Source organism: Ipomoea nil, unplaced genomic scaffold (genome assembly GCF_001879475.1).
Source record: "Ipomoea nil cultivar Tokyo-kokei standard unplaced genomic scaffold, Asagao_1.1 scaffold0019, whole genome shotgun sequence".
In the NCBI taxonomy this organism is placed as follows: Eukaryota; Viridiplantae; Streptophyta; class Magnoliopsida; order Solanales; family Convolvulaceae; genus Ipomoea; species Ipomoea nil.
In genome coordinates this window covers 13,521-32,389 of record NW_017616447.1, presented here as the reverse complement: position 1 = coordinate 32,389, position 18,869 = coordinate 13,521, and the positions used below count along the sequence as shown (strand labels likewise).

The 18,869-nt window shown below is 34.0% G+C and overlaps 1 protein-coding gene, 1 long non-coding RNA gene and 1 pseudogene across 5 annotated transcripts; all 3 read right to left on the bottom strand.

The window, feature by feature from the left end:
- Nucleotides 1-1,428: 1,428 nt before the first annotated feature.
- LOC109168699 lies at nt 1,429-2,501 on the bottom strand (annotated as a pseudogene).
- Nucleotides 2,502-13,072: 10,571 nt separating this feature from the next.
- LOC109157715 (uncharacterized mitochondrial protein AtMg00810-like) lies at nt 13,073-13,647 on the bottom strand. Its single transcript, XM_019305824.1, has 2 exons — nt 13,620-13,647; nt 13,073-13,524 (listed from the first exon to the last, which is right to left on the bottom strand). The coding sequence occupies exons 1-2, from the start codon at nt 13,645-13,647 to the stop codon at nt 13,073-13,075; spliced, it is 480 nt and encodes a 159-aa protein (XP_019161369.1).
- Nucleotides 13,648-14,978: 1,331 nt separating this feature from the next.
- LOC109146459 lies at nt 14,979-17,886 on the bottom strand. Of its 4 annotated transcripts, none has more exons than XR_002049371.1 (10): nt 17,585-17,886; nt 16,631-16,748; nt 16,481-16,546; nt 16,234-16,385; nt 16,038-16,101; nt 15,813-15,943; nt 15,654-15,724; nt 15,445-15,568; nt 15,147-15,343; nt 14,979-15,029 (listed from the first exon to the last, which is right to left on the bottom strand). It is a non-coding gene; the product is annotated as an uncharacterized LOC109146459 (long non-coding RNA). The 4 variants fall into 4 exon arrangements; XR_002049832.1 differs by having other exon boundaries at nt 15,654-15,721; nt 16,038-16,090; XR_002048924.1 differs by having other exon boundaries at nt 15,813-15,946; nt 16,038-16,090; nt 17,585-17,885.
- Nucleotides 17,887-18,869: the final 983 nt, after the last annotated feature.

The following is an 18,869-nucleotide window of genomic DNA, read 5'->3' as shown; positions in this document are numbered from 1 at the left end:
AAAATTCGCGATTTGGGAATACCCCGCTTTTTTCTTGGGTATTGAAGCGGTCTACATGTCTGAGAGTGTGGTCCTTTCGCAACGGCGTTATATGGTGGAGCTACTTCGTAAGGCAGGAATAGAATCATGCAAACCTCTTGCCACGCTTATGCCCACGACTTCCTCGACGACACCTGCTGATCCGGCTCCGTTAGATAACCCAACACCATATCGACAACTCGTTGGTTCATTGATGTATTTGTTACTAACGCGGCCGGATTTAAGTTTTGCAGTGAATCGCTTGTGTCAATTTATGCACAGTTCGACGGTGGAACACTGGTCATCTCTTAAACGGGTGTTGCGCTACGTCAAGGGCATGCTTGATCTCAGGCTACGGTTATCTACATCTCAATCTCCGACCATGCATGCCTTTTCAGATTGAGACTGGGCCGGCTGCTCTTTTGATCGGAAGTCCACGGCTGGGTTTGCAGTCTTCCTTAGCTCAAGTTTGGTCTCTTGGGTATCACAGAAGCAGCGCACGGTTGCGCGCTCATCCACAGAAGCTGAGTAAAAGGCCTTAGTTGACGTCGTAGCGAAGGTAGTTTGGATTCAGTTTCTGCTACGGGAATTTGGCCTTTAACAACCTACCATTCCCGTCCTGTGGTGTGACAATTTGGGCGCCACGTACCTCTGTGCGAATCCCATTTTTCACGCCAGAACGAAGCACATGGAGGTCGACTACCACTTTGTGCGTGATAAGGTCTCCACGGGTGCCCTGAAGGTTAATTTTGTTTCAACTAATGATCAGATAGCAGACATTTTTACCAAGGCACTATCTGCATCCCGGTTCACTGATCTCTGTGTCAAGCTTGGCGTTGTCCCCTGTCCACCGTCAGCTTGAGGGGGTGTATGGAGTAGTTAGAAGTCTGTGCAAAATCAGTTATAGTCATAAGTTGTTTCCTAAGTTTGTGTTACTTCCATGTGTATTTAAACCTATGTAACTCTCTACTGGTTCATTCATTCAATACACATTTTATAAACTCATCAACGCCAAGCTAATATTCTGCGCGATCGGATCGCGTGCAATTGGAGTGACCAAAATTCGCCGGAAAAAGAAGAAAAAGAATTCGCCGGAGAAGAAGGAAGAGATGTGAAATGACTAAAATATTCTTATTATTTTAACTGTTAAAATTTTCCTACGAAATTTGGCCTGCAATTTGACCTGAGTGACCAAAATTGATAAAAATTGCATAGTGAAAGTACAAAATTGACACTTTTGAAAGTAAGGTTCTAAAATTTACAAAACCCCTATAATTGGGTATTTTGGGCATGTTTGCACGCCTCCAATTTAAAAAATTCAAATTAAGCTTAAACTCGAATCATAAAAAATACAATTTATTAAATATATAATATATAGTACAACATCGTTACACACAATATCTTTGAAATTTTTATATAATTAATTGATCTGCAAGAATTAATACCATGTAGTCTGATGGCGTCTTGTGATACATTACCATTCAAATTTTGGTAGTGGAGGTTTACATTTTCGGGGGTGAAAATGTTTAAGAAAATATCTCTGGGAGAGATTTTTTCTTTTATTTTCTTTTTGGGCTCGTTGCATTTGGTTTGGCTGGTAAAGTTTTGTACAAGAAAATCTTCCACTCGCATGAAGAAAATAAACAAGAGAAAACCGACCGGAGAGGCAGTAACTTCTTACTACCAAACGAATCCTAGAATAATCCTACGAAATTATGAAGACCGTCGTCGATCCACTTCACCATTTGATTCTGTGTCTCCAGCTCCGCCGCCGGAAATTGCAGCCGTCACCACCGCCCGTGGCGGCGATTCTGGACTGCACATTCTCAAACTCGGATATCCGGCAAGGAATCTGGATCCCGCCGGGGTGATTGAACCCGTACACCGTCTCCGCCTCCCGCAACAAATCCGCGAACAGCGGGTGGTTAAAGTAGATGACGGGCACCACCACTCTACGCGCCGCCGCCGCGCCGTCCTCCTTCTCCCCGACGTACACCGCCAGGTGCCCCTTCGGTACACCCACGCCTCTCTTCGCCTCCGCCGCTTCTTGCCCGATCCGAACATAACCCGGACACGCCGTTTCAACAAACCCCCCAAGCTCCGCCGCAGCTTAGAAAGCGCTCCTCCGTCTACGGCGGAGCTGCGCGGTTCCAGCAGCCGGTAGGAGCCCCCCGGCTTCGCCCTCCGGTGAATGACCCACGTGAAAATCCCGACCAGCTTCCGCCCAATCCTGAAACCTCTAGCTCTTCTCATATTAATTCACACAGATCAGAAGAAGTAGAAGAAGAAAGCTTTGACAACAATGGCGGACACTCTCGGATCTCTCAGTATTTATAACAACAATTGTATGAATGGTCTTATGTAGATTGTTGATGTCTGTTGGATTTTGCAAGGGAAAGATTCTTGGAATAGGAATGTGGTGTGGTTGAAAGCTTTTAGAACTTAGAAGAGTCCAAACATGGTGGAATTGAAGATGGAATAATACATTGATGGATGGTGCGTATATATATAGATAGATAAGAGAGAGATTAGCGGTCTTGGTCGGCAGATGACAAGAATAAAAAATAATTATTCAAAATTTAGAAAATAATTGATAATTTGTTATAGTCAAGAAACCATTTCGGTCATCATATACACCATTTCATCACTTATTAAATCAAAGAGTTAATTATTGAAATTGTCGCTTAACTATAACAAGATTATTAATTTGGTACCGAGTAAATGGACATGACGGATTGACGGGAATGACGGCTAAACAAACGAATGACAAAATTGGTTAAAATTTTAAATAATTAGGCAAAAAAATAGTCAATGATCAAATTAGTAATTTTGCTATAGTCAAGATACAATTTCGATAATTAACTCTAAAATTCAATTTCATACAAAATTTAGAGGGTCCACTGACAATTATACATGAATCCATTTGATCATTGACTATTAAAATTTTCTAATTAGGTGCATGACTATATAGTTTGTATCACATTTGGTCCTACCGTCCTATTTCCTAGCCAACTATTGCTGCAGGTGCTCCTTCCGGAAGAAGCAAGTGCAGTGTTATTCTAGAAGTGCTCATTCCAAGAACGGCATGACCAAATGTGATATAAATTACATAATTATGGACCTAATTAGAAAATTTTAATAATCAAGTATCATGGGTAAATAAGTGTAATAGTCAAGGGATCAAAAGTAAAAATTTTCTCGACAAATTTATCAAAATTCACCACTAAACAAAATAATTTTAATATGTTAAAAGAATATTTAACATGTAATTAGACGTGTTTATTATTAACATTCGGTAATTAATTTATGTGAAGGAAAAAAATCAAAAGGACAGAAAAATATTTGGAGGTAGGAAAAGGATGAATGCGCTCCTCCGCGTCTCTGTGGAGTTTGAGGGGTCACAAATGAGCAAAGGACAAGGCTCCGTACAATGAAGAGGGCGGTAGGAATCATCATGAGTAACTCGGACTGATTTTATACTTGCAAATATCTTTATTGCACAACTCTTTTTTTTGTTGTTTTTTTTTTTAAAAAAAAAATTGTGCGTGTCACTTTTACATATGAATCATGCTAGTGTTTTTTTTTAAGAATAAGGGTCAAATACGCAATTGAAGTGCACAAGATAGTGCAATTAAGCCACTGAACCTAAAAATCAACAATCAAGTTACTAAACTAATCAATTTCAAACAAATCTTCCAATTTAAAAGTTTTCAACAGGTTAACAAGTCATCCACCCAAATTAATTATTTTTTAAAAAATAAAATTTAAAAATTAATTATTTAAAAAAATAAAAAATAAAAAAATACAGAAACGACCGGAGAAGAAGAACTTTTTCGTCTCTGGCCAGTTTCTTCGTCTCCCCGGCCGAAGACGAAGATTTCTTCGTCTCTAGCCATGGAGACGAAGAGTTTCTTCTTCTCCATGGCTGGAGACGAAGAAACTCTTCGTCTCCATTGCCGGAAATGAAGAAACTCTTCGTCTCCGGCCGGGGAGACGAAGAATTTCTTCGTCTCCGGCCGGGGAGACGAAGAATTTCTTCGTCTTCGACCGTGGAGACCAAGAAACAGGCCGGAGACGAAGAAGTTTCTTCGTCTCCGGCCGTTTCTGTTTTTTTTGTTTTTTTGTTTTTTTTTTTTATTTTAATTTTAATAATTAATTTTAAAATTTTATTTTAAAAAAATAATTAATTATGTTGTTGACCTGTTAGGAACCTTCAAATTGGATGAATTGTTAGGAATTTATTAGTTTAGAGACTCAATTATTGGTTTTTTGAGTTCAGTGGCCTAATTGTATTATCATGTGCAGTTCAATGGCTTATTTGACCCTTATTCCTTTTTTTTTTTTTATATCGTTTTAATTTTATCGAATGTCTCTAAAGAGACAATATAGTGAAATTTTTTAAAAATAAAACGTTAAGTGGATTACAAGCCTGCAAAATTCAGGCTTCAATCTGTAATGTTTTTTTTTTTTTAAATAAATTTTATTATTATTATTATTATTATTATATTTTAGGAGTAAATTACTAGTGCAGAGATGTAAAGAGAATAATGAGTGAATTGTAAATATGATACTAGGCCAGTATCCATTTTTTAAAGTAAAGGGGGTGTATTCAATCTTGACTTTTGTAGAGTTTTAAAGACTTTTAAAATGATAAATTTTAATAAATTTTGACTGACTTTCATATAGTCATTCAAAACTTTTTAAAACTTTATAAGACTCTGTAAAAGTTTATATAAAAAACATTTATAGACATTTATCAACTTTTTATTTTTAAAAGTCTACAAAAGTCATTGAAATTCTAAATTGAATATTCCTTACAAACTTTCAAATATTTTGATTCTTATCATTTATAATTTTCTTACAAAACATTTATAATATATGATAAAATTCTTATTATATAATTATTCACCCACATAAGCATTCTCAATATATATTATTTGGGTATTTACTATATATATATATATATATATATATATATATATATATATATATATATATATATATATATATATATATATTACGAATATAAACATAAAAAAGAATAAAAATCAAAATATATAAGTATTTAGATGAATATTATGGAACATATACTAAAAGTTGACAATAAAAAATTTACTTTGTTCATGTATTTAGGGAGAATTAGAGAAAGTTAGGGATAAAAAATTCATAGAAAAAATAAAAATCAATACAAACAAGCAATAACGAAGTAAAAATAATATTATTTCAAATTTTTAGATGAAGATGGTAAACTGTAGGAGAGAGAGAAAAATTGATAGAGTTTAGGTATGAGAAAAATATAGGATAATGAAGAAAAAAATAATTTTATTGAATTTAGATAGGTTTATAAAGTTTAAATAGGGAGAAAAAAAAGAGTTTAAATAGAGAGAAAATATTCAAAGTTGTTAGAAAGAAAATTTTGAAATCTTGGGGTTGATGGTAGGATTTCAACTATTTATATTTGAGAAGGAAAAGTCTACAAAAGTTTTAAAATTAAAAAGTCTACAAAAGTTCATAACTTTTTGAATACCACATGACTTTTAAAGACTCTTTAAAAGTCTTAATCGAATACCACACAACTTTTAAAGACTCTTTAAAAATTCTGATTGGATATCGCCTGACTTTTAAAGACTCTCTAAAAGTTTGAACTGAATACCTCCAAACTTTTAAAGTTCATAAAAGTTTTTAAAACTCTACGAAAATCATGATTGAATACACCTCCTAAGAAATTGAGAGAGTATTATAGGCATAAACAAATTTTAATATTGAATTATCAAGTTTAGTATTTTACTTTGGTAATTTTTTTTTTTTCAGTGCGGCATAATTATATAGTGAGCACGCAACAATTTTTCAGAAGTTCACACATTCACACGTTAAGATTAGTTCACACATATATTGAAATTATTTGTCAAAAATTAAATATGAAAAATTACTAAAATTTAATACTAAACTTGGTGAGTTGTCTGGGGAGCTGATGGATGAAGATTTTGTTACTCCGTATTAATTACATCTGAAGGGACAGATTAGCTTGTTCTTTTTACCTTTTGTGCCTGTCCTTTTTTAATTGGTACAAGCCCCGCAAAAGCAGCTAATTATTTTACTTAATTAGGACGTGGCATAAAAGTATTATTTGACCAAACATATTGATATAGACCCGGGGCAGAATTAATTTTTTTTGTGTGTGATATATATATAGTATGACATTTGTTGACGCAAATACTATAAAAATAAAATATTAAATTATATAATATTATTAAATTTTATATATAAAAATGTGATATGAGCAGTTTTCATTTTTATATATAATTTTTAATTTAATAATTATGTTGATTTGATTTGTAATTAAAATAAGAATCGCGGATATATGATACTCGTAGAAATTTATTAATTCATGATTACATGAATTTACAAATTTGTACCTATTTTTTTACTTGTATTTTTGTGTTGTACAAATCCAACAATCTCTTCAATAGCCCTTAAAATTGATATATTTTGAAGACTTGACACAAATAGAGACTATCATGTCAAGGATGAAAGATTGCCTTCTGCAGAAAGCCTTCAAACAAACTACAATGTCCATGCACATTGAAAACTATGAAGGTCTTAGTATCTGTAGAAATGTTATATTACTGTCTGGCTATTCTCTTTCCAACAATGACCATTTACTTACAATTTGATTATCTTGCAGGGAGCAAGTCAAAAGTAGTTGTAGATTGGAATTTACTTACAATATGATTATCTTGCAGGGAGCAAGTCAAAAGTAGTTGTAGATTGGAAGCTCTTCAATCCGGTATCCTCTGAACTCGATCGACCTTTATTTGCATCTATATGCTTCCTCTACCTTTTAACTTCTTCATGAATATGTATCCTGCTTTTTCACCTTTTGACTTCCTTGCTTGTTTTATATTTGGATTCTCTGGTATTGAAAATCAAATACTTTTATCCTTGGTAACTATAACACACAATCCATTAGTTATACTTGTTTATCGTTACAGTAGCTTCCTCATCCCAGAATGTATTCTGCATTCCCAGCTTCATCCCTGAATGTATTTTGTATTTTGGATTGAAAAAAAACATTAAAAACATCATACCTCTTGAAAATGGAAGAATACTTCTTTACATTTTATACTTCCCTCCCTCTTCATTCCAGGATTACACATGTACGCACAACGCGGACCCATATTGCTCTTCTTGTATTCAATGGAGAGATGTCACCTTGCGTCTCATGGGGTGAATCAATGACTTGATCTCTGATGACCTTTACCTTCATTGCTCTTCTTGTTTTGAAGGTTGAGAAGTAACGTCCCAAAGTGAAGAGCCCCATGTTGGAATAGAAGACAGAATCTCGCAATAAGCTACTGGTGTGCGATTGTTTGTATTTCAACCTTCATTGCGCTTCTGTAATATATAGACACTGAAGAGTTGCTTCTGGATACAATTCCCAGAAGCTTTGAATCGTTTCATCGTTAAACGGAATAGTTGCATCGCTTAATGTAAATATAATTAAAATTGTAACCTTTTGTATTTACATTTATACTGCCATAAATAAACCTACCACCTCCGGATTCCCGTAATTATTTTGGACGGCGAAATTAATACTTCTATAAACCCAATGTTTGAAAAAATAGGACTATCAAGAAGTGAAATGAGTAATTCTATTTACACCACCTATTTTACTATTTGCACCACCTACTTAGTAGGTCAAATAGCTTTATAGGTGGTGTAAATGCCAGCATTAAATATGGTCAAATATTATTATTTATTTTTCCTTTTCTTTTTAATTACAAAAAAAAAAAAAAAAAAACTTCACCCCGTCACCTTCTCCGGACTGCCTTCTCACCGGAGAAGGCAACCCAATGGGTTATTTAAAAAAAAAAAAAAAAAAAACTTCACCCCGTCACCTTCTCCGGACTGCCTTCTAACCGGAGAAGGCAACCCAATGGGTTATTTAAAAAAAAAAAAGAAAAAAAAAAGAAAAAAAAAAAAGAAGAGAGATCCGTCACCTTCTCCGATGAGAAGGCGATGGACTGCCTTCTCACCGGAGAAGGCAAATGGGTTGTCTTCTCCGGCGAGAAGGCAACCCACACAGTGGGCTGCCTTCTCGCCGGAGAAGGCGACGTTTCTCCTCCTTTTTTTTTTTTTTTTTTTTTTTTTTAATAATATTTTTATTAATTAAATATTAAATTAATAGATTATTAATTGCAAGTTTGACCCGGTGGTGCAAATAGCAAAATGTACTCCTTTTTGCTATTTACACCACCCATTAATTATTAAAAATTTTCACTTTTTATAATTTCGAGATGTTTTTTGGTCAAAAGGTGGTGCAAATAGCAACACCCAGTGAAATACCAATTTCTAAGGGTGCTGTTTTATTTAGGCGAGAAGTTTTGACAATTGAGCATTTACTGTTTCTTATTGCTATTTTATATTAGAGGATATTTACAACAAAATTTTGTCCCGTGTATTATTAAAAAATTTAATGCTTCCTAAATTTAACTCACGATTACCAAAATTCTTTATACTCATTGAATGTTTATGAATTGATCCATTTTATCATGAGTTAAAAAACCAGTAACATATAGGGCGGAAATTCATTGATAAGGGTGAGATGATGATGATGATGATTATGTATATTCTCATATTCCAAAAAAAGAAAAGAAAAAAACAAAGTAAATGGAATATGTTTTCTATATCTACAAAAAAAACTCAAAATTTGATATTCGATGTGGCAAGTTTTGTATGATTCTTTTATTTTAAATCTCAACTTATATTAAGAATATCACATTAGGCCAAGCACATTGTGCTCAGATAACATGTAGTGACCTCTTCTATGTGGGAGGTTATGAGATCGAGCTTCAGTAAATGTGTTGTTGACTCTTTGTACTTAATTAGACTACAATATAATAGAGTCAGTAGCATTCAAAAAAAAAATCACATTAGGTGTGACAAAAAATTGTATGCTTTTGGTAGAAACATCTAACATTTTCATTTTAAAAAATCAGAAAAGTATTAAACAAATATTTTTCAAAACCTTTATTTTTGAATTAGAAAATAATATCTTCTATTGTTTATTTTCTAATTTAAAAAATAATTACATTTGAACATAAAATTTTGTGTCATACTACCCAATGTGTTTTTAAAAGGTTGAGTCTCCAACCATAAAGGCCCATCACACCCCCGCCTGACAGAGCATCTGCGATGATGTAAGTCATGATAACGCAGCTAAACACAGAAGCTAGACCTTTGCTTACTGCGCACAAGGAGCCCCCCACTTTGAGAGGTTGCTCCCACACTGACGCTGGTGAGACTCGATCCCGCTGGGTCATTGTTTCCAAACTTCACTCATGTGACCTACTGAGCTACCATGCGGACTACCCCATGTGTTATTATTGTCGTGGTGCATGGAATATTTTTATTAATTAATTACTATTTTTTTTTTGAGTAATGAGAGAAATTTGTAATCATCATTTAAAATGTATATTGGATAAATCCCGACGACCATCTAACTAACTTAGCTAAGTTATTTTTTTTTTTTTTTTAACCATCATAATGAATGTTGACCTATAAGTAGTGATTTAATTTTGAAATAAGTTACCAAATATGCCTAAACACTCCATAATTGTTTGGTGCTTGCAAAATAGCGGTCCCTAATCAAGAGAACTTTTACAATATAATGTAGTTTATAAATTTTATGTTTTAAAGTATTTAACCCCTACTAACTTAATAGTAGAGCAAATTTCATGCTCAACTATTATAACATTGCAACATATAATATATTCTTTTAATTATTTCATGACTTTCATTTGTTTGTTGTAATCAATCCTCTGTTTAAATTTTGATCATTATGTACATCTTTAACAAAGATAGCTAATATGTAAATTTATCATTCAATACATACTCTTAGCCTTAACATAGTAACATGTAATTTTTCTCCACTCTTGTAAAAGTAATTTTTAGTTGAATGATGAAATTACATGTTAGATATATATATATATATATATATATATATATATATATAAATGGTGGAATGATATAAATTTTTTGAAAAAAAAAAACGCTAATTGTAGCAGTTAAATGAAAGTCAATGATTTAATGATACAAAATTAAATGAGTAGAATTGAATGTGGCAAAGTCACAATAGGTAATGACTAAAAGTGAAATTTGTTATCTCGAAAAGGGTGATTGAATGGGTGGAACACGACTCTCACACATGAAAGTTACACGCTTGATTCTTTCTAAACACCCTCTTAATCAAGTCTCTCTATAGAGTCTTTTTAGTACAATTTACCTTTCTTATGTGTTTGCGAGCTGCGGGAAAAAAAAATCAAAATCAAAAGAGAGAGAAATGAACTTTGCTCTTAATAGTATTGTAATTTATTATAATTGATTGGAATTTCTATGTAAAAGAAATTGAAATTATGTTGATATAATATTGATAAAAATTAATTTGAATGATTATACTGCGTTGTAATTTATTAGAGCTTCAATTCAATGGATTTGAGATAGCATTAAGTAAAAGAGAAACTTTTTGGATCTCCGAAGAATCTGCTAACTTGTCTTTCCTCCGCCATGCATGGATCTGCATATTAAATTCTGTTCAGACAATTTGTCCAGGACAACAAGACGCACGTGTGACACAAATTAAATTTATAACTAATCAAAAAATATAATAATAGAAAAATATGCCCTACCTTGTTAATCAATTATAGAACATACATAATTGTTGTTGACGATTTTTTTTTTTTTTTTTTTTTTTTGCAAATATTGATAGAGCATACATAATTGTTAATCAACTATCAAAGATGAATATATTAGATGAAAATTTGTATTTCTTTGTTCATTCATGTTGACCCAAGAGTTCGGGTGTATTAATCATATTAGAGAAATACATTGTGATTTCATAATAAAATATTTAAGACCTACTATTCAAAAATAAATATTGAGGGTAACATTGAGTTGAATGTATTTTATCAATTGTTTTGTCTCTTTAATTAATTAATGACATAAGCATTTGTTGTTTATTTCATGACACAAAGTAAAATATATAATGAAATTAAATATACTCCTAATCCTAATTTGAAAGTTCCTTGATCGCTTCTAGTAGGTGATAATGAGGGCTCCGAATGTTCTCAAATTGCATGCACGTGGCCATCTTTGAATCAATTCAATCTCTACTTTTACCTTGTGAAAACTCTCATCCCAACAAATGCACTATCCATAATATATTTATAATATTTACACTATCCATAATATATTTAATTTATAATGATTGTACATCTCACAACTTAATTAATAATACTCGTATAGATACTAGTTCAAATGCGCGCTGACAGTATTTCTCATGCGATCAATGCAGATTCACCATTAGGTATGCAAAAATGCACTATATAGTGTCAGAAATGCACCACACACCCAAAAAATTATCACACACTTAACCTAATAATGCATTTTCGAACACTTTGTGGTGCATTTATGTGTACTTAATGGTGGGTAACTGCACGACTGCACGGAAATCTGACCCTACTCACACACACACACATATATATATATATATATATATATATATATATATATATATATATATATATATTGTATTTATAATATTTATTTCAAATTGTTGATTAGGCTTTCTTCTCATCACTTGAGGATGGTCATCCGGAGAGTGGGCAGATATGTATAATTTATTCATGGTTTGGTCCGGTCAAACTAGTTATCCAATTAATTGGGAGCATCATGGCTTAGGTTATTGCCAACACACAATTGTTATAGTGGACAAGGAGACAACTTGGTCTGTTTAATTCTGCCAAGATTGTCAACTATGTCTTACGTTTTTGCAGCAATTTGGTAGGGATGTTCACAGTTTACACTCATTCTATGTTTTCTTCCATAAACTCTTGTGGTCTGAATGTTAGTAAGCGCACTATATATATTAATATAATGCATGGTCCGATCATCTCTTGTTCAAACCTTCAGAATCATATGAATCTTCCCAGCACTTTACCACTTGGCATGCATAGAATTATAAATAGAAATTAATTGCATTTTATTTAATTATTTCTTTCCCTATGATCATCTCTTGGGATTTGGCAATAATATTTATATTTTCTTCAAGAATATAAAGTCAAATGTGGAAAGTAGCTAACGTTTGGAGCCAAAGTTTTAGCTAAGCATTTACCCAGGTTTTAGCTAAGCATTTACCCAAGGTTTTAGATAAGGTTTGTAACAAAGGCTTGAGCTAAGTTTGCGTTAAAGAATTGTGTCAGGAGTAGATTTGAATTAAATAAGTTAGATTGCATTAAATGTTTGCATGAATTGTAAATCTTAGACACAAAAATCTAAGGTTAATATTGTAAAGATTATGAACAAGTGATTTATTGATGAAACCACGGACAGCTATAAATAGCTTTACAAATGAGAGAAGATAGCTATTAGTTACAACAACTAGCCTAATAACTATTATACAGGAGCTAGAATAAGACTAAATATAATAAGAGAAGATATCAGCCACACATATCTTTAACATGCCCTCGCAAGATTGAGGATCCGTCGGAGACTCCAATCTTGGAACGAAATTGAAGAAACAAGGACTGGCCCAAGGGTTTGGTAAGGAGGTCAGCTAGCTGATCTTTGGAAGGGATGTGTCGAACAACTAGTGAACCATTAGCAATCAAGTCACGAACGAAGAAGTAATCAAGTGCGAGATGCTTCATACGCGAATGGAACACCGGGTTTTCGCACACATAGGTTGCGCTAAGATTATCGCAAAACAAAAGAGGATGCCTCACCAGCTACAACTGAAGCTCACAGAGCAAATTCCTTACCCATAAGACTTCTGCAGCAGCATTTGCCAAGGCTCGGTACTCAGACTCCGTGGACGAGCGCGACACGGACTTTTGGCGAGCGGACTTCCAAGATATGAGATTGGAACCGAGATACACTAAGTATGTGGTGGTGGAGCGGCCATCAGCAGTGCAACCTCCCCAATCAGCATCCGTATACACAGTGAACGAAAGTGGTTGGCCAGCCCGGAGAAATAAGCCATGATAGACTATGCCCTTCAAATACCGAAGCAACCGTTTAGGCGTTTAGCAGCCTGCCAGTGCAACTCTGTAGGCGAGTGCATGAACTGTGAAAGACGATTGACCGCATAGGATATATCTGGCCTAGTGATGACCAGGTACTGCAACAAGCCGAGGAGACGCCGAAACTGAATGACATCAACCGGTGTAGAACCAGACGGTGCAGGGAGCAACTTGTCCGAGGCAGCTAGCGATGTTGAAACAACCTTTGCACCATCCATCTTAAACCGAACTAGAATATCAGTGATGTATTGGCTTTGAGTCAGAAACAGTCCAGTTGACGATTGAATAACTTCAATGCCCAAAAGATGATGTAAGGAGCCAAGGTCTTTGAGAGCAAAACAAGCTGACAGAGTGTCAACAAAGCAATTAAGCCAAGCAACATCATTACCTGTTAAGATAATGTCATCCACATACACCAGGAAATAAACTATAACATTATTAGCAGAGTAAACAAATAAAGAAGCATCTGCTTGTGACTTCACAAAGCCACACCGTAACAAGAACTACGATAGCTCCAAGTACCAAGCCCTCGGTGCCTGCTTAAGACCATATAGAGCTTTAATCAGCTTGCAAACATGGGATGGAAACACTACAAGAAAAATGCACATAGACAACACTAGAAAGACAACAGTTTTTAAGAAAAGTGTTGTCTTTTGTATAAAAGACAACAGTTTGGTCCAAAACCGTTGTCTTTGATGCAACACTTTTGTCAAAGACAACGATTTTTACTTAACCGTTGTTATAAGTGTGTTGTCTTTGTGCATTTTGTGAAAAGACAACACCACAACGACAACGGTTTTTTAAAACCGTTGTCTATATGCGTTTTTTTTAAAGACAACAGTTTTTTTAACCGTTGTCGTTGGTGTGTTGTCTTTAAACGCACTAGAATACACAACACTAGAAAGACAACGGTTGTTTAAAACCGTTGTCTTTGTGCGCTCTTCTTTGTTAAAAAAGACAACGGTTTTATTTAACCGTTGTCGTTGGTGTGTTGTCTTTAAGCGCACTAGAATACACAACACTACAAAGACAACGTTTTTTTAAAACCGTTGTCTTTGTGCATTATTATTTTATAAAAGACAACGGTTTTATTTAACCGTTGTCATTTATCACTACACCAAAACCGTCATTTAGCGGCGGTTATTTTGTTGTTTAACGGCGGTTTTGAACCCCCACCAAGCTGTTTAGCGGCGGTTCTTCAACCGTGACTAAATGGTGTGTCGCGAAGGATTTAGCGGCGGTTTTCAACAACCGCGGGAATTAATGGGAAAATCATTTAGCGGCGGTTTTGTAACCACCGCTAAAATGAGGTGCTTTTCATTTGATTTTAGCGGCGGTTTCAAAACCGCCACTAAAATGAGGGTTTTTTTTTTTAAAAACATTTAGTGGCAGTTTTGCAACCGCCGCTAAATATATTTATTTATTTATTTATTTAAATTTTAATAGCTATTATTAAGTGTCGCTAATTTTTTTCCTTTATTTATTTTTAAAAATTTTAGTAACGGTTATTAAGTGTTGCTAAATAATTTTTTTATTTTATAATTAAGTGTCGCTAAATGTTTTATAATTACATTATTATATTTTAAAATTATCATTTAATTATATTTATTCAAAAATCTTTATATTCAAATTCATATTACAATCACAAATAACCTATGTACACATTTAATTGGAAAGAAAATCAGTTATAACTAATGTTTATAACAAAAACAAAGAATCTTTATATACTGGAAGTCAATTGTTTTAGAAACTCCCACACCAATAAAGCTTTCTAAGAAGCCAGTACAAGAATACTTATTAATCCATTGACATTCAAAAGGAAATCAAAAGGCCAAATTTCATAACAGGATGATGAACATTGTCTAAATCCACATCAAGTTGAAGTGGCCCAGGGAAAGTCCCAGTCTCCCTCTGTTCATTCCATCTTTCAACCTGAAAGGAACCAATTGGACGTAGGATTAAAATATAACATCAATTAAAAACAGACCCTTCTTAAGCAAAATAAAAAATCCAACTACTAGAGAAGGGCTAAAGAACCAAAGCAATTACCCATTAGCACTGCTCTTGTGGTGTTTCATCCTGAGTTTGCTCTTGAGGTGTATCATTATCTTGAGTTTGTTCATGATTTGGAAATGTATCTTCATGTGGTGCATCATTCAACAATTGCTCGTGTGTTGACGTAGAAGATTGTTGTTGAGACCTTGGCCGACTCTCATATCCATGAACCTTTTTTTATCTTGGCATACCTACACAATAAAGAATCAAAGTGAGCTGGATATCTAATGCTGGCATGACATTTCAAATAGCATAGCTGCATAAAAATGAGGATCCACAGATTGAGACAAACCTTTTTCTCGAATCTTCTTCGAATACTCATTTTGTTTTGCAAGATAGGTTTTCCTTTTATTTAAGAGTTGCTCCAATTCTCTCTCCTCCTCCTGAAGGGTATCCTGATAATTGTCTTCCATAACCTACATTCATAGTAATTTTGTAGACCAATGACAAAATAGTCAAAAACTTAGTAAGCTCAATTTCATAAGGATACACCACACCTACCTTCAAGTCGTCTTTTTCCTCTTTGATCTGTTTGAGCTTCTTGCTTCTATCATTTATGCTTTCAGAAACTCCTTAAAGGATTTTTTTTTTTTTTTTTTTTTTTTTAATGATATAGCATGGAAAATTACAAAACATTGAAAAATAAGCAAAAGAACTCACTTGTAAGCTGTTGGGTCAAGTTTTCAACTAATATATGAGCCTCCACTACTTCCTGCCCCTTTAATACAGGAGCTGTTATACTTGCAGTTGTAGAGCAATTGTCATTACAGTTTTCCCCAGGTCCATAACATCTGCTAAGATGGCAGAAATCATATTTTGTAGAGAAATTAATGTATGCAACAAAAAAAATAGCTATAGAGAAAAGAGGTAACAAAGAAAACTCACTCCCCATCTTGTTTTCACTAGAGAAAATGTTCACATAAATTGCAGGACCCCTCCTGTTGAGAAGCTTGGTCAGCAAATTCCCAAATTAATAGAGCAAATATTTCACAAATTTAGGTGAAACTCATAATATCAAGTACAAAGTAGTTTTCTTTTAATGTTTTGACATCTTATCTTATATCCCAAGAAAAGTGCATACTCATCACAAATTCGATATGCCGCCCAACATGGATGCAAAACTTTGGTTGTTTGCTCTGCCTCAGTTCCCTTCTCTAATTCTGACATCCAGTAAAGAGCCTGTTTCTGGTAGGGCCTTAGGCAACACACAAGTGTTTCAGGTGGCTTTATCTCCTACAAAATGCATATAAAACAAGAAAGATCAGCAGAAAGGCAAAATGACTAAATACAACATAGAAAAGAAAAGGAATTAGAGAGGATAATGTTACATTTGTCTCTGGATGGTTTAACCTCAAGCTTTCACATGCATACTGATTCAAATCAACAGTCCATTTCTGTATTTGAATTTAATAACCTTATCAATACAAGTTAGAAACTTGACTAGCAAAGGTAAGCTTTCAAAAGCAATTATAACTTACAGTAACCAGATTAGCACCACAACTATTAGCTCCTAAACATAATCATGTAAACATTCCTCCATAATTGTTAAGAGATCTTCTATTCTCCTATGATCCTATCCACCACGTTGTTGAATTCCTACAGAAAACATTCAGTAAATTATGCTAGCAAAATTATTGTATAGGATTCAAGTCAAAGAAACAAGACTTGTAGCGAGTATCAAGAGAAAGGAATTTCAATCTGGCAAGCTTTAATTTGATAAATAAGCCACATCTTTATTGCCTCATTCTACAGTGGAATGTTAGACAATAATCATCTCAAGAACATTTATTTGATAAAGTAAAACTGTATGTTCTATGAAAACAGAAGTTCACAGATCAAGTTTCTTAACCTCGCAATATGGATGAATGCATGCTAAAGAGCCAGAGTAAAGTGATTGCAGTAATTTCACATATTAGATAGAAAAATGATACTATCTAAAACCTATAAGTCCAATTACATTTTCAAGTTACAGAATAAACATTCCAACACTTTAGAACTACTTTGCATCCTGCATAAGGCTTTAGATAAGAGTATATGAAAATATGCTTCTTGTATAGCAAATGAGTGCACCCTCTATGTCTAAACCTTTAAGCAGAATCCCATGTTCTATGAAGAAAGTGAAATAAGAACTTTTGGCAGAACTTGAAACTAAAACCTTTAGAACTGGTGGTTTTCTTGATATAGTTCAAAAACCTTTCTTCATAAATAAAGCTATTTTGCAAAACTTGAATCTAAATCCATCTCTCATCCATCATTAATTGATGAATCATGCAATTACTAATTGCTATTTTAGGTTATTTCAGTAATTCAGTAGAAAAGAAATACATACTCATATGGCTAGGCCAAGATGAAACATAGACGGCAAATTATTACATTTAATCAGTAAATATAAGAAAATCTAGCAGTAAATTTAAGTTTTTGAAACAACTTACCTTGAGTTCCCAGTAAGTATGTCTTCGGCGGTAGCGGGAGGTGGCGGACTGGCGGTTGATCTGCTGCGTCAGCAACGGCGGCAGGGAGAGGGAGCGAGAGGTGGCGTCTGACCTTCTACGTCGTCGGCAGCAACGGGAGGTGGCGGACTGGCGGTTGATCTGCTGCGTCGGCGTTGATGTTCCTCCTCGTGAGCGGCAATGGCGTCTCCACTCTCCAAGGAGGCAGCGAGAGATTTTAGAGTTTCCCTACTTTACTTTTTAAACTCGATCAATGCTTGTTGTAGATTATTACCAACCGATAATTTATAAAATTTTAGTACAAAATTTAGAGGCTGTTGTTATAATTGTCGCTACAATTTTTTTGAATGCTGAAGCTTGAATACACAACACTACAGGTATGTTGTCTTTAAGCACCTACTGAAACACAAAGAACCAATAACGCCTCCACTAAGGCTCGAACTTACAATCTTCCAAATGGAAGTCCAACCCGGGTACCATTAGACCACATAGTCCTGGTACACTACAAAGACAATAATTATATAAAAACCGTTGTCTTTGCGCAAAAGACAACAGTTGTATAAAATATAAACAAAGATGTTAACAACAAGAGTCAAACCTATGACCTCAAACATAACAATTAAGGTTTAACCAACTAAGCAACACAAACTCTTATATACCAAATGTGCAACATCTAGTATATAACTAGGATGCTTCTGTGTTGTCTGTGAAGGGGTTAAGAGCAGTATGTTTGAACTCTATATTCACAATTACAGAACTCTATGTTCAAATTATGAATCTACTATATAGCAATTATGAATCTACGATTTAGAAATTATGAATCTAGAGTAAGATTTTATAAATCTACAGTATAGAATATATGAATCTACAACATAAAAATCTATGAATATCGCGTTCTGTACCTATATACCCGATACTATTTTGGGTCTAGCGACCCGGGTAATAAAGCTAATATTTTCTTACCATGTTCTATATCTACATCGCTTGGTTTATGATGGACTCGGTCCCTATAAAACCATGAATATACTCGGCCTACAGGCACCCTAGTCTAGTGGTCTCTAGTCTATACCCGGTCTATAAAGTGAAAATTTAAATTCCAGTGTTTGATTTACAGGAATAAAATTACTGAGAACTTCAATTCCAATGTTTAGTATAAATGAGAATTGAAAGGAAATAAGTAGTATAAAATCTAAAATACCCATTGTTATTGTCAGACATCAATTTTAGGTTAAAAAAGAGAAATTAAGTGAAAATGGAATTTAAGTTC

Excerpts from the sequence above, each read along its gene's own strand:
- LOC109157715 (XM_019305824.1), bottom strand. The coding sequence starts at position 13,647 with ATGGTCTTAAGCAGGCACCGAGGGCTTG. Across the intron at positions 13,525-13,619 it reads AAGCAGGCACCGAGGGCTTG|TTTATTTCCTGGTGTATGTG; the intron begins GTACTTGGAGCT and ends ATAATGTTATAG.